At 35.1% G+C, this 15,759-nt stretch overlaps 2 protein-coding genes across 2 annotated transcripts; both read left to right on the top strand.

Moving 5' to 3' along the window:
- The first annotated feature begins 2,935 nt into the window (after positions 1-2,935).
- Positions 2,936-7,523, top strand: LOC146933740 (RNase L inhibitor protein-like protein). The gene is made up of 9 exons (XM_085705498.1): positions 2,936-3,107; positions 3,182-3,249; positions 3,585-3,650; positions 4,535-4,575; positions 4,808-4,944; positions 5,546-5,636; positions 5,982-6,053; positions 6,786-6,898; positions 7,110-7,523. Exons 1-9 carry the CDS (start codon positions 2,996-2,998, stop codon positions 7,229-7,231), a joined length of 822 nt encoding a protein of 273 aa, XP_085561624.1. The 5' UTR covers positions 2,936-2,995; the 3' UTR covers positions 7,232-7,523.
- Positions 7,524-9,618: 2,095 nt separating this feature from the next.
- Positions 9,619-14,746, top strand: LOC146933741 (SAP domain-containing protein). The gene is made up of 6 exons (XM_085705510.1): positions 9,619-9,653; positions 9,763-9,838; positions 10,149-11,469; positions 13,070-13,264; positions 13,649-13,800; positions 13,909-14,746. Exons 3-6 carry the CDS (start codon positions 10,179-10,181, stop codon positions 14,518-14,520), a joined length of 2,250 nt encoding a protein of 749 aa, XP_085561636.1. The 5' UTR covers positions 9,619-9,653; positions 9,763-9,838; positions 10,149-10,178; the 3' UTR covers positions 14,521-14,746.
- The last annotated feature ends 1,013 nt before the right edge of the window (positions 14,747-15,759 follow it).

The following is a 15,759-nucleotide window of genomic DNA, read 5'->3' on the forward strand; positions in this document are numbered from 1 at the left end:
TATCCAACATGTGTCAATGTCGCATGTCCAACATGGACACGACTCAGACACATATGATTACGTTCAATTTCTCAAATTATTACCGGTGTTGACGTGTAAGTGTTGTGTCCGGTGTCGGTGCTTCATAGGTGATAACAAACAGGTACTGAGCCTAGTGCACCAATCTCATTCATATTCCTATTAAATTGCTAAAGAATGAAGGAGGGGGACAAACTAGGGGGCAAGAGATATTACAAAAACTGAAATTCTTGTCCACTAAACCACATCACAACTTTTTGTCCAAAAACACAAGCTGTCTAAAATAACAAAATAGACTTTTATCCATAAAACATCGTATAAGACAAAAAATTGTTTACTACCATAAAAATTTGTCATGTGTTGTTCTACCTTGTGTTGTGTTGTGCTATTCATCGGTGCTTACTGTTTAGCGGATCAAAGACACCCTTTGGTAGTTCCTCCCTCTTTCTCTATGTCTTGTACACCTACGCAAATTAGTGTACTAGTGTGTCTTTTTTGCATTAAAACAAAAGTGTATTGAAACTTTATAAAATAAGAGCTTAAGTGATATGAAACCTAAAGCGAGAGAACCAATTAAATGAACAAAAGCTATAGACCAAAATGATTAAATATTCATAGTGCTTAATGCTATGTCATGGCCAATGTGGATCAAAGAGCATGTTACCACTAAGAAGAGGAAAAGGTAAACTCACCAACAAATTGATAAGAGAGAGAATAGCACGCTAGGGTTCAGTGTCTTTGGAGAATCGCACAACAACGATGAAGAGGCAAAGGTGTGGCGGTAATGCTAGGGTTCGCCACTCTATGTGTGCTGCAATTGTATTCCTCTCAATTTGTTTTTTTCTTGCATTATAAACTAGGGCGCGTACCGTGCGATGCAAGGAACAAACTATAGAAAATTTAATTTTTTTTTTGTGACAAATATAGAAAATGATTAATGTATTACAACAGGAGAGCTGCGTGAAATGTCCTAGGTGGAATTTCAAGAGCACTCTAAATAAGATTTAGATAAAAAATACAATGTTCCACTATCTCGAATATGTCCCTTTAAACCTCATAAGTGTCCCCCTTTTATAACCCTCAAGGTGTTGGTTTAATAGGTCTTTATCTGATCATTCAAAGTCCATTAAGTTGTGATCCAGAGCCTTCTATTGGTTGTATGTTTTGGGTATGGTCGCGCGTGGACTAGGGTGCAACTCGTTCGTACCGGGCGCGTGAAGTTGAGACGCGCTTTCAGAGACGCTGACTTGAACAGTCAAACTAATGTTGAGTGAGAACAAGTTGAGCTGACCTGGCTTGAACAATCAACGTGACTTAAGTTACGTTGCATGTTGTTATCAAACAACAAACCTAAAAATAGAAATCATCGTTGATATTCAAACCCACGGTGTGATTTTGCTCTCATTTTATGCGATTTTCTTCATTCTTGAGTCAATCAAAGTCAATTTCTATCCCAAAATCAAGTAAGTGTTTATTATCCTATTGCATTACCTTTTTATGGTTTTATTTTCTTATTTTTTTTGAAATTTTTTCACATATTTAGGTCATTAGTGATTTGATTTGCATGTTAGTTTTTAGGTCTATTAATGATCAAATATGTTAGAAATTGTAGTTTAGATGTTGTTTAAAGTAAGTTTGACTCTAACGTGGTAGTTTAGGGTTTAGAAATTTTTAGATTTTACGTTGATTGAATGTTACACTCTAGGTGAAGATAAAATGTTTCAATGATTTTTTGTTTTTTTGATTTTGCATTGTTAATGATGAAATTAGTTAGAAATTCTCAGTTTCGCATATTTTTTTTATAGATAATTCTTGATGGTTTATTGAACTAATGGGTTGTAGACAATGATTACTGTCTTTAAATTTCTGAATGAATGACTAGATTTCATTATGATCTTGCAAAGCTATTTCCAACACTTTTTTTTGTTGCAAGAATTGCAAATTTATGTGATTTTTATTTTCTTATTAGTGTTATTTTTTGTGTAAGTTACCGCATTGTTTATGATTTAAATTTCTAACCATCTTTTTTTCTTCATATATGCCAACGATACATTTTACTTATAACTCACCCGTGCGGAGCATGGGTGTGTTGTCTAGTAATGTTAATGTTGATTATAGTGAGTTTAAATGCAATGTGATAGGTTAGAGATTGAAATGACACTGCCGAAATCGAACTATTGTTGTTGATTTGTTAGAAATGACACTATGTCTCTTTAAAAATCATTGATTTTATGCTTTTAAAAATTTTGTGTAGATATGTTTGAGAGACCGGACAGACTGAGAGCAGGGAGGGAGAGCATGACACAGAGTGCACGAGCCGAAAAGGCAGCTATGCGCCATGCTCCTCGAAAGAGATAGAGCGTTAGGATCAGGAAGAGTGATGATGTGGAGGGGACGTCATCCCAGGTGGGTGCGTCCAGGTAGTGGACCCCACACAATTAGGTTAAGAATATGAAGGAGAAGAAGATGAAGTTGCTAGGTTTGATGATGTTGGTGTGTTAAAAAGATGAAGAGAAGTAGAAGGAGATTAACGATGTTACTCGGTTTGTCCTTGGAACCTCATCTCACATGCCTCTTTTTCTTCCTTTCCTTTTTTATTTTATTTAATTCAGCTAGTAAACACATGACATTTTTATTTTATTTTTTAAATCTAGACATTACACATGTTACATGCCACATAAACGTTAATTGAGTCAAATTTACCAAAATGATGAATATTGTAAAGAGATTAAAACATGGAGAACTAAATTTATCATTTTTTATAAAATCAAAATCGCAACATTTTAAAAGCTAGAGAATCAAAAATACACTTAGTTTTTTTTTAACAAGAGAAAACATATTTTTAATGATCAAACCGCCTTGACTGCGTTGATGCAGAAGATAGATATATAACCTAAAAAAACACGAACCGAACAGTAAAGTATTAAGAAGAAGCAAGAAGAATATACTGAAGCGTTGAATTGTTTGCGAGAGAGAGATGGGCGGTAATAACAGACAACACAGATTCAGAAATCATCGCCCCAATCATGCTCAATCCAGTCGACACAACCAACTCTCACTAGACAACGAAAATCAAAGCTGCGTTCAAGGTTCGTTCATCACTCTTCAATTCATTTACTATTTTTTTTTTCTTTCAAATTATATAACTTGTTTCTAACTGCAGAACCTTGTGAGGGTGATAATGAAGAATCAGAGGAACTCACACAACCCAAAATCAAGCTTGCAATGTGGGTATGACAGTTGTTTTCAGCTTATTTTCATATGTCCTCAAAGATACCTTATGAACATAATTTAACTGTATTTTATCCTTTGTTAGCTTATACACAAGCACTTATTATTACAAGCACTTGTGCTATAAGTTGCTAATTAAGTTGTTTATCCAAACAAGCCTTACTTTAGCGTTTAGCCTCCTCCTCTAAGAGTATCTCCGATTGTGGATTTTTATGGAACCCAAAGTTGGTTCCGTAACCACTATTCCCACTCTAGAGGAGCTAAATCCTACCACTGTATACATCACCGCCGAATTTGGATCTAATATCATGCATGTCATTGGGCTGTTGACACAGGATTTTGGGCAATGTGATGCCAAAAAGTGCACCGGGCGCAAGCTTTCAAGACTGGGTTTTCTAAAAGCAAGTATTTCTTATCTTTTCTCTTCATTCACTCATTATTTTTTACATTCAATAGGTGTGTGCTTGTGAGTGCAAATACATATTGGCATATGCATGAATCCCTTGTACCTGCATTAATTTGATGTTGAAGTGTAAGTGACAATGACAAGATTAGTTTTTGTTTTTTTCTGGTACAAATACAATAAAATAAAATTAAAATAGTTTTGAATGCTAGGAGTAGAAACAGAGTCATTAGTTTAAATTAGTTGCAAAATATTGGACGATCACATTGGATCAAAGGCCTCTAATTGATATTTGTTTCACATGCTTTCACTGGAGTAATCTTGGGCCTCTAAAACTATACATGAAATTTTGAACAAGATATTTTTTAAAAGCTCAGAAAAATACAGTGAAAAGAGAATATCATTATCATACTTGAAGTATGAAGAGGCATAGAGGCTATTTCTGTAAGATGAGAGAATTCCAAATCTAATATTTCATATGGAGGAAGCCTTTTGAGGGCAAGGCAACATGTAAAAAGAAGCTTTTGTTTACTTATATGAATGGGTAGGTTTGTAGAGTTTTTGTAATGCCACAGGCCCACAATTACTTTAATCTGTGGTAATACTGGTCCATAGAGATATCATAGTATCTGTAGATATACTTAAATAGCTTGTTTTTTATACAATTTCTTTGGACAAAAAATCTAGTGGTATCTATAACAAAAAATTGATGATATAAAAGGCTGGTTGGTTAATGGTTGTCTGTGTTGTGAGCAGCTGCTTATTGCTTAGTTTGCATCTCTTTGTTGTTGATTATGTAATCTATGAAGGTCGAATTACACTATCGAAATATGCTTATTATATAATATGTCAGTGGTCCTGAATCTGATATATCTTGTGCAGGAGTTACGTGTGACTAATGGTTTTGGGGGAATTGCTTTAAGGTACTTGGTCATAAAATATCTCTGTTGTTAACCTTCTTATTAACGTTTTTAAGAAATAATTTTTTTTAAAAGCAAAACTTCACAGCTAGACGAAATGGGTGCTAAGTTGCTAACCTTGTGAAGCAATATTTTGTTTTCTCTTTTGGCTGTTGAGTTGTTGCTGTATAAACTATATTGCAATTCTGCAAGTTCCTTTGTTCGCTGAATAACTACTGTAATTGTGTTTTTACAGTCCAGTTGGAAAGCAATGTGTCTCCAGAGAAGATTACTCTTTAATCCAGAATAAAGGATTGGCTGTTGTGGATTGCTCGTGGGCACGCTTAGATGACGTGCCTTTTGTGAAGTTGCGCTGCGCTGCTCCTCGCCTCTGTATGAACTTATACGCTTATGTATTTTATTTTTATTTATTATTTATATTCTGTTCAAATACTGTAGTGTAGAACCAGGTTGTCAATAGCGGACATGGTACCACTATTGCAGCGGTTTGGCTTGTGGTCGACTGGCCGCTACTATCTGGCAATAACGTCGTGTTGAAATTTGGGGCCTAACTCATCCTTACAAAACCGGCTTGTAAGGTGAGGATTGCCTCATCTTTGTAAACTCTTCTCAAGAGTCTTATCTATCCGATGCGGGACTTGGGTTTTTCCCAATACACCCCCCTCACGCCCAACACTCTTTGGGCTTGGTGCATGAATAGGTTTAGGCGGCCCTTGAATTCGACAAGCTCTGATACCATGTTGAAATTTGGGGCCTAACTCATCCTTACAAAACCGGCTTGTAAGGTGAGGATTGCCTCACCTTTATAAACTCTTCTCAAGAGTCTTATCTATCCGATGTGGCACTTGGGTTTTTCCCAATACGTCGCACCACGATACTTAAAGATTTCTTCTAGCACCATTGCATTTAATCTTTTTGCCTCGTTTAGGGTTGCCTCAATCACAAATAATGTAATGATTTCTTTTTATTGCAGTGCCATGGCTTGTAGCGGCAAACCCAATAAATTATGGTCGGCCATGTCAGCTATCTTGTGTAGAGGCCTTGGCTGCTGCTTTGACAATATGGTATAGAAATGGCATTATAATTATTTTTGACTAGACACTTTGGTTTGAGTTTATTCCTACAATTCACCCCCTGCAAAAATTGTATCTGAAATTGTGTGTCCCATATTTTTTATGTTGGCTGATATTCTACTAGACTAGCGTTGCCCGCAATGTGCTGTACACAAACACAACAGATCATGCTATTACTAATGCGTTTTTAAATGGAACAAAATTTGAATAAAAATTTAGGCCCAAACTTAATAATTTACTTTGCAGTTGGTGGCATATACATAGAATCATTCTTATATGATGCTTGATTATTGAAATGAAAACTATTTGGTTGAAGTTCTTTGCTATATCTTGCAGTGGAGAAGAAGAAACAGCAAATCTGTTGCTTGGCAAGTTTAACTGGGGTCACGCTTTTTCGTCTCTGAATAAGTATGATATGATTCATTTATTTAATTTTTATATTTTCACTTTGCTATCTAGGTTATTTTCACTTATGATATTTACAAGGGTATAAGTTCAAGCACATGCATAACATAAATTTATCCCACACTGTTAAATGAAAAAAGCAACAGGGTATCCAGAGTCCCTCTTGATTTCTTTCGAACCTTGTAGTTCATGATATAAAAACACTATCCGTAACGTAACTTACATAACTTTCTCTTTGTCCTTTATGAAGCATATTTATAAGTTTGATATTGAAGTAAGCAGTACCTACAAATGAATACTGGAATTAAAACCATCTCTGTATGTAGCCATGAACAAATTTTTTTGTTAAGAAATGATTTGATATATTCATGTTAGAATTGATTTAGTTATGTATAGATAACTAGGGCCTCACTAGCTATGATTGTTAGGTTGAGCGTGCCATTAGCTCCTGATTAGCCCCTTGATTACTCTTGTATCTGATTGTAGTCTAACCTTAATTGAGAGATCTAATATGTAGCCTAGCACACAATTTCACTGTACTATTATGTTTCTATGTGAAACCACTGTGAACTAAAGGAGTTTATGGAGAGACATTCCAATTGTGAACCAAATTCATTCCAATTGTTTCGTTTCCATGAAATCCGTGTCTAACATGCGATTCACCGAATTTGATTCTCAATTATATGGGGCTTCATAGACTTTTCTATATTCAGAACTTTCTTTTAACCAATACAGGGAATTACTGAAGGCCTACTCTAAATGCCAAAACAGTGCTGAAATTATTTCTGTTCAAAATGATTGGCTATCACAAGCGCGTCAGGTTCCAAAGGCTCCTACTGATAGTGAAGGTCTGTGTTTGTTATATATCTATTTTACACGGGGTGTTATGGTATGAAGTTGGTTGATCCATGCGTTCAATCTTTTATCTAGTGAGAAAAAGTTTAGTTGTTGCATACATTGTCTGTGCAGGTTTTTTGTTGTATCAGAGACATATAGATACCTCTGATATATTGTGAATTTTTCTCTAATGTGTTTTTTTCCTCCTATGCTGCATGGCAGTTGTTAGGCAAGAAAATGAAGATAATGATCAAAACTCTTCCGATTCTGATGATGGGCTTCCACCTCTTGAAAGGAACATGAATCATTTGACCATAGACAATAGTGATGAAGAGAGTGAGTAGATTTGTTTTTAATCTGACACTGGATACTTCTCTAACCATGCTGCGATACTGGAATCAATATGGACATGTGATCGATGCAGAATTGCATAGCAGAAAGCATTTCAGCTGAGATATGCATCGTCTTGGGTAGTGAACTGTTTCCAGCGTTTCTCTTATACATTAAAATATTTAAATTCAAAAGAGTGTCAGCAAGTTTTAAGTTTTACATGTATTTTCCCTCTGTGAGGCCTTGATGTTTCTGTAATTTTCATTCAGTTTTAATTATAAAAATGCCAAATTATTTACTTTATCATTTTTCAAGGATTATGAAATAGCTGAGTAAAAAAAGAGGATTATGAAGTAGGTAAAAAAATGTACAAATATTTAAAAATAAGAAATAGAAAGAATATTATTACAGTTTATATAATTTAAAGTGAATATTAAAAAAATCAACTATTAGGCTATAAACAAAGTTAAAGTTGTTATAATGTTAAATCTAACTGCATCACTGGGGATTGGCACTTATTTTGAAAGTTCGAGATCCCTCCTAGAGTGAAGAATCTTCTCTGGTGTAATGTATAAATTGTGTGTCAAACAGATCTATATGTAAAGACAAAGGAGTAGTTTGCCGTACATCACGTGCTTCCTGTGTCCAAGTTGAGGATAAGAATTTGCATCTCTTCGTTTCAGTTCCAAAAGTGTGTCTTATGTTTTCAAATTGTTGACCTTTGGGAAGACTTATAAGTGTTGCTTCTTCAATGTAATTCACTTAAGGACTTGGTCTTTATGGCTCTTCAGACTTTGAGTGCAGATTGATCCACTTTGTTGTTCTTCTTTGAAGCACTTGAAGAGTCGCAACATTCAGATATGGGAGAACGTAACATAGCTGCCAAACAGCAGTCATGTGAGGCACACTACCTTTGGAATATTGGAGAAGAGCACGATACATTCGGTCTATCATGCAGCTGCGTGTGGAGGTTGTCTCTATAAACGAGTGGACTAAGCCTATGGTTGGTCGGCTGAAATACAATATGGATGCCTCTCTCTCCTCAAGGAAAAATCATGTTGGTATTGGGGTGTGTTTGCAGGATGATCAAGAGTGCTTTGTTCTGGCCAAAATCGAATGGTCGGAGATCCCAAACTTAGGTGACTGGGGGAGAAATGTTTGGTCTTTTAAGTGCTAGAAGATGAATTTGTGATCCTCAGATAGACAATGTTGATTTTGAGCTCGATTGCAAAAGACTATGTTAATATAAAATCAGTTAGGCAATTCAAACATGTTATATTTGCTATTGAGCTATATTTTAAATTATTACATATTTTTAATGCATAACAAGCTATATTTAAATTTAAATTTCAATATATTATTATTTTATCCTGGTGATTTTTAACTAATCACTCATCTTAAGATTGTATTTCAACCAAAGAGGTAGAATATAATCAAGTGTAAGAATTAACATATCATATTATCTTATTGAACAATGAATTAAGATATGAAATAATATAATATCATATACAGTTTCTCTTATCATATTCATCTAACATACGACACTTTTCTCTTATCATATGATATTCTCTTACACAAGGTTAAATATAAAGAAACGGATAGAGTTGGAAGGTAAAGAGAGGAACAAGAAAAAGGGCATATCAGCAAATGTCACCTCAAACTGAACTTTAGATTGGGCTAATCTGATTATATATTAGGTCATTAAAAGAAGGCTCGTTGGTTGCTTTGACATTTTCTTATTTTATCTTACAATTATGGATGAAAATAGTTAGACCGACCGATAAGAGCTTACAATCTAACCTATGTCATACCATATTTTTTTAAAATAGAGAAGAGAAGACTAATAATTTTTTAGAACTCTGGTTTGCTAAGAATGTCACCCTATATTTTATACCAGTAGTTTTTAATTTATAAATAATTTAATGTAAGTTAATATGCTTAAATGAATAAAAAAAATTAGAACATTTAACACAAAAGTATAAATATAATATAATATAAAATATTTTTTTCCATTTCAAAAAAGAAATTAAGATTTTGATATTTATTCAAGTGGACCAATCAGATATCACTTATTAACTTACCTGTGTCCTTATAAAAAGTTTCGTATCTTTAACTAAATATGTTTTTTGAAAATCGTACCTTATTTATTTTAAAGAAAAGTTTGGATTAGGTTCGAATGTAAACTCGCGTTAACAAGTCTGACCTATTTTCACCTCTATTTCTTGATTTATTTCATTATAGGATGGTGCTAATTAGTATTATTAAGACATTTATAAAAAAAACAAAAAACAAAATTTTATATCAGAAAGAACATTTTTTTACATTCTAAAGGTTATCATTTTCCTTAATCATATCAATTAGTTGTTTAAATACGGTACAGGCACTCACACATACAGCGTTGCTGAAAGGAGACACGCCTCATAAACCCCACAAAACGTACTTGACTTGTTTTCTGAAACGAAATGGAGCGACTCCTTAAAGCTTAAGCTTCTAGTATCTTCTAACGCTCTCTTTTCTCTTCTCTTCTCTTCTCTTCTCAAATTAGGGTTTCGCATTTCTCATTCATCAAAGCCTTGATCCTTTTTCGTTCGCACCAGAAACGATCATTTTCTACTGTGACTGTGAGTAATACAACGATCCTCTTAGAATCTTGCTTTCTCATTTTCTCCATAATAATTACTTTTCATACCTAATGCATGTGTAAATGTTCAATTTCAACGTTTGATTTTTGTGCCAACTAGCTTCTTTGATCATTCCGTTTCATTATCAATTGAATGTGTCTTCAATCGGAGTATTTCAGTATCTTCACTGTTTGTGCTTTTTCAAGATTGATTCTCTTGAACGGTTATGTGTTGTTTTGATTAATGTGTTTGTTTTCGTTGTTATCAGCATTGTTGCTGATCATGTGCTCAATTTTATTACTGATTTCAGGTTAGAGTACTGAGTTAATTTGGATTAATAATGTCGTCGACGTATCCAATTCCTATCGATCAATTGAATGTTACTGAGGTGAATGATGAGGTTAAGAGTACAAAACTAGTCACAAAAGGTTTAAAGGAAGATTTGATTAACTGTTTGGATGAATCCCTTACCACTGAAAGTGTAGATGCTGAGGTTTCCGGGAAGGATGAGGTTGATGGTTTCAATGGAAGTGCTGCTGAGCTAAAGGATGCAGTAGTTGACAGGGGTGTAATGAAAAGTTCTGAAAGTGTTGAATCAGATGAAGAGGGTAACAGTGCAGTAGTTCATCCAACTGATACCGAAAATGAAGAAAAGATTCCAGATGTTGTGAACAATGAAAGTGGAAAGAGTGATAAGCAGTATGGTATTACAAAGCCGGTTGACAATGATAATAGTGCAATGGTGGAACAAGAAGTGGAACAAATGGATTTATCAGCTGGTGCAGATTCTGCAAATGTGGCAGGGGACCTAATTCACTCTTCTACTAGAGAGACCTCTGTTACAGTCACCGAGAGTGTCTTAACAGAAGTAGTAGTCAGCGGTCAGGAGGATTCATGTAGTGCAAAGCCACGGAATGGTCATGGTCAGGATTCTGTAACCAAGCAGGAGGATAAGGAGTCAAATGTGAGGCTGAGTAATGAGGAGTCAAAGCCCGAGCTGGAGTGTGACTTAAAGCCACCATGTGAGCATCTCATGCCCAACTCTTTGCTTCTTGAAAATCAGGTATCTGAGGTCAACCCTAGTTTAGGGTCACAAGTAAGATTTGATTCTGTTTCTAGTAATTTTGTGTCAATTAATCAAAAGAATGAAATAAAGGATACTATAATTGCTAATAATGTCAAATTAGAACAAGAAATTGTTAGGTCAGAGATGGTGGAAGAACCATCATCCAAAATTGATGTCCCTGTTAGCGATGAATCACATTCAATGGATGTTGAAGAGCTAGACGAGAAAAAGGCATCTGCGGAGGAAAATGACAGTAACAACAGAAGTCCAGACATGAACAAGACCAATATCAGTGAAGATGTTGGTTATCCAGAAAAGTTAAACTTGGATGGAAGTTCTGGTGATGATTCCATGGAAGAGGATTTTCCAGAGGAGGGCAAGCAATTTGATTCCAATTTTAATGTTGATGAACTTAGAGAAAAGGGGGAAAGTGTTGAAGTGCCTGTTGGGAATGAGGAGCGTGATGCTATTGCGGTGGGAGATGGTCTATCCTCAGAAAAAGGTGGTACCCAGCACAATAATAATATTCCTTCTGTTTCTCTTGTCAAGAAACAAAAATTTCAGGGTATGCTTCACATATTTTTTTATTTAGTCTTGATTTCATTTTTCATTCGACATATTTGATTACAGTGTCGTGTACTTTGTATTACATTTTGGCTGTCTGAATGTACATTGTTTATTTTCTATTCATGTTGAATTGTGATATATATCATTTATAGTCTGGGAATTTGATTTCATGTGGAGACTGTAAATTGATCCATAGACTCTGGTGTTTTACTTAATAATATTTTTATTCAAGAGTCTACAACAACAATAACAACTGAATGGAGTAACTGACTAACTAGCCGAATAACAGATTCCAAGATCTGGTATTCAGCTGTGCTCAATTAACCAGTGTCAACATAACTAACAAGAGTTAGTTGTAACTAATTCATTTAGAAGCAGTTAGAGAGATGGTGTTCATATAAATACCAAACTTTGTATGCAACTGTTGTCTTTTGATCAATAAAATTTCCGTTAAGGTCTGACTGGGAGGAGGTTTTTGGAGGTATTGGAGGGGATGGCTTTGGAGGGCTAAGTTTATACTTTGAAATATATCTGATATTTTTAAAAATTGAAATAACAACATGATATAGGATCATATAATACTTCAATCACACTTAATTCATTTTAAAAAACACTTTATAGTGTATGAAATTTAAAAATGAAAAGTAAGCCCTCCTCTCCACTCCAAAACCCTCCATCCAAACACACACTTAGTTTCAACACACTTTCTCCTTTCTCAGTGGCTTAGTTTCTAATACAACTAAGCTTCATCCCACTTGAATTCGTCATGATTCAAACGACAACATAATGTCCTATCATATCTTATCCGAATCATTAATCAAAAGAGTCTCTTGCAAGAAAATTTCACCATGTTTCACTTTTAACGCTCACAGTTCTAGTGGCAACAACTACTGTGTTAGAAACTGGTACCAAAAAACATTTTTATTGTTGAAACTGTCTCTTATTGATGGCCAAAACGCTTACAACAAACAACTACACACACTATAGATAATATAGAATTTACACATAAACTAATGATAGATATGTTATACACAATTTACTATCCAAGAAATTTGAGAGTCTTGGTCTCTCCCTCCAAGAATTCGAGAGCTTGGTCTCTCCCTCCAAGAATTCGAGAGCTTGGTCTCACCCATAACCATTCAAAAACATCCCATTACTAGTTTCTAATTTCCTTTCTCTATTTATTCCTAAAATAAAATTAAACATAACTGACATAATAACTACCCGTAACTGCCCATAACTTCCATAATAAGAATTCTAACATAATGATGCTTTATAAGTGGAGTGAAAAGCGACGTGAGGCATCAAGAATTTATTTTACCTGCAATTTGGTTGCTTGCCTACTACTTCATTATGACAATAACATTGATGATGATGAGAGCATATATAGTTTCAGATACTTGCATTCATTAACTTGTTGTGTTCCATTTGCAATTCCTTTTATGTGGACTTTTTTGTTATGGGCGTTCCTTTGGACAAACAAGAAACTATATGTACAATTTATGCTCTGCGTTTCTCCATGCTATGCATTTTTTTTAATGATGAACACATTTATGTTCTTCTTAGCCCTCTTAATTATTTGGAGAATTGTGCCACAGATCAAACATCAGTTGAGAATAATGAGCCTCCAAAACGACAAAAAAGATGGAAATCTGAAACAGTTAAAGGTTCAGATTCACAAATGTCTACTGTCAGACCTGCTACTGCACCAAAGGGTGAGCCAATTGCTTTGAAGCGCAATTTGTCTTGGTCTGATTCCTCAGCAATTGATGATGCACCCAAGGAACGCATCGGTAAGTCAGACATTTATTTTGCAAGGAAACTATAAAGAATTGATTATCTTATTCCTGGTCTTGAATGAATAAGTATCAAATTTGAATTTCTGTCTTGTAGCTCTAAATAAGAAAAAGGGGAAAACATAGACAATTCCTCAATTTTTTAAATCTAATCGGTTACATTTAGCGAAGCACGTGTTGGGCACACCTAGTGCACTCAAAAAAATTAGATACTCTATTCATTTTTTATAACATAAATAATCACTGATTAGTTGAGTGTCCATATACTTGTACATATTTGCTGATAAATTACTTAATGGTTTATGGTGTCCTTACTCCTTATGTTTTGTGTTTTTCGTTTCTGTTGCTTCAAGTCTAATAGTTTTGCTTTTCATCATATAGTTCCACCATCGCAAAGGCCCCCAACTAATTCCCTCAGGATTGATCGTTTCATCCGACCTTTTACCTTAAAAGCAGTGCAAGAACTTCTTGGTAAATCTGGGAATGTCACCAGTTTTTGGATGGACCAAATAAAAACCCATTGCTACGTCAGTGTAAGGCTTAATTCTTTTTTCTCTGTTTCGCTGCTAGTAAGGTTCCCTTTTGATGTCGCTGTATTAATGATACATGATTCTAAGTAATCTTCTAATGACATAATGTAGTACTCAACTGTTGAAGAAGCCACTGAGACCCGAGATGCTGTTTACAATCTTCAATGGCCTCCAAAGGGTGGACGCCTTTTAGTTGCTGAGTATGTTGAACCCCAAGAAGTGAGAATGAAGCTAGAACCTCCTCCTCATGTTGCCTTTGCCAACAATGATTCAACAGTTCCTCCTGTAACAACTACCTCACTGCCAGAGCCTTTCCCCCATCAGCACAAGGAGCAACCTCTCGCTCCTGTCACACTTCCTCCTCCACCGCCTTTGTCAAAGCTCCCGCCAGCAGCTAGAGAACAACTTCCACCACCACCACCTTTGTCAAAGCTCCCGCCAGCAGCTAGAGAACAGCCTCCACCGCCACCACCTTCGGCAAAGCTCCCGCCAGCAGCTAGAGAACGGCTTCCACTGCCGCCACCATTGTCAAAGCTCCCACCAGCTGCTAGAGAACGGCTTCCACCACCATCACCCCTTCCAGAGAAAGTTGACCGACCTATTCTTACAATCGATGATATCTTTCGCAAAACCATAGCAACTCCTCAAATCTACTATTTACCGCTATCCGAAGAGCAAGTTGCAGCAAAACTGGCAGCACTGTGCAGAAGTATTAAGCAGTAGACAATTGTTTAGAGTTTTTTCCCTGGCAGCTTGTTGATTTTCTTATTATTTGGCATTGGAAGTTTTTTTTCTGTAGATATTCATCTTGGCAGGTACGCCAGTGTCCCTGTGTCCCCCACGGGAAGAAATTGTTGATGCCAAATGGTTATTTTCTGGTTCTTGGTACTGTTACATGGTTACATGGGTTGTGACTAAAAAATTAGTATTAGAACTTTACAAGCTAAAAGATACTTGACTTGAGTGATAGTTTTTTTCTTGACCATACATTTTGAAGTTTAAAAATCAATGGTAGAAACGACTTGCTAACGTAGATTCAAAATAATAGCTTCAATTAGTGACGCAAATACAAAATCAGAACCAACGGCAGAAAAGTCTGTTGCAGTAACTATGGTAATAATCGACATTCCGACGTAAGAAAGGAGTGAGCAATGAGTTCAAAGTCTCGTGAGCAAATATTTATTGCACCCGAGAGATTGTCATAAACTTCGATGTTTGTGTGCTTGTATATAATTGATGTGAACACGAGAAGACTATGTTGAAAATGGACAGGCAAAGATTATGACGAAGGTATATCACATTTAATGTGTGGCTTGAAACCCCGTAGTCACCAATGAGCATTTGGGAAAATTTACAATTCAACCGTATTTCAATGAATTCAACATTATAATATTGGATCATGTCATCTCTGCCAGAGATTGACATGGAAGATTTTTTTTTTTACAAAGCTAATCAAAACGATAAAAAGAAAACAAAAATGAAAGACAAAAACAAAGAACTAGTCAGTCTCTCTAGAGAAGAAAGTTTTTGTTGCGTCATTCTTAAGAAGGCTTAGAATATCATCTGAAGGATAAGGATGGACGAGGAGATCAATATCCGATAAAGTTTTAAGTTTGATAAAAAAGTTTGCGCACTGATTTCCTTTTCAACGAGTGTGGCAAATAGTGATATTGTTTTGCTTGATCAATTTTTTTATAAAAGACTTAGTTCCACTTTAAGAGAAACCAAAATTGATTTCAGTTGTGTAGAATTGATTTTGATATATTTGGTTGTTTTTAAATAAAATTGATTTTGACTAATTTATTCTAACTTGAAGCTAAAAATTAGAGCTTTTGATTCTAGAATTAATTTTTACATTCAAATGTATTGTTCAACTCACTTCTAATAAGAATGAATTTATTCTAAATCAATTTTTGCACCACAAAGCTTAACAAATACTAACTTTTTTATATACCAAAAGTC

The sequence above is a fragment of the Medicago sativa genome, chromosome 4 (genome assembly GCF_051527215.1).
Source record: "Medicago sativa cultivar Bolivia chromosome 4, Bolivia_mono, whole genome shotgun sequence".
Classification (NCBI taxonomy): domain Eukaryota; kingdom Viridiplantae; phylum Streptophyta; class Magnoliopsida; order Fabales; family Fabaceae; genus Medicago; species Medicago sativa.

Bases quoted from the DNA above. Each gene is read 5' to 3' on its own strand.
- LOC146933740 (XM_085705498.1), top strand. From the start codon at position 2,996: ATGGGCGGTAATAACAGACAACACAGATTCAGAAATCATCGCCCCAAT. The intron at 3,250-3,584 runs GTATGACAGTTG...CTGTTGACACAG, and splicing joins AAATCAAGCTTGCAATGTGG to GATTTTGGGCAATGTGATGC. The intron at 5,637-5,981 runs GTATAGAAATGG...TATATCTTGCAG, and splicing joins GCTGCTGCTTTGACAATATG to TGGAGAAGAAGAAACAGCAA.
- LOC146933741 (XM_085705510.1), top strand. From the start codon at position 10,179: ATGTCGTCGACGTATCCAATTCCTATCGATCAATTGAATGTTACTGAG. The intron at 11,470-13,069 runs GTATGCTTCACA...ATTGTGCCACAG, and splicing joins CAAGAAACAAAAATTTCAGG to ATCAAACATCAGTTGAGAAT. The intron at 13,801-13,908 runs GTAAGGCTTAAT...GACATAATGTAG, and splicing joins AAACCCATTGCTACGTCAGT to TACTCAACTGTTGAAGAAGC.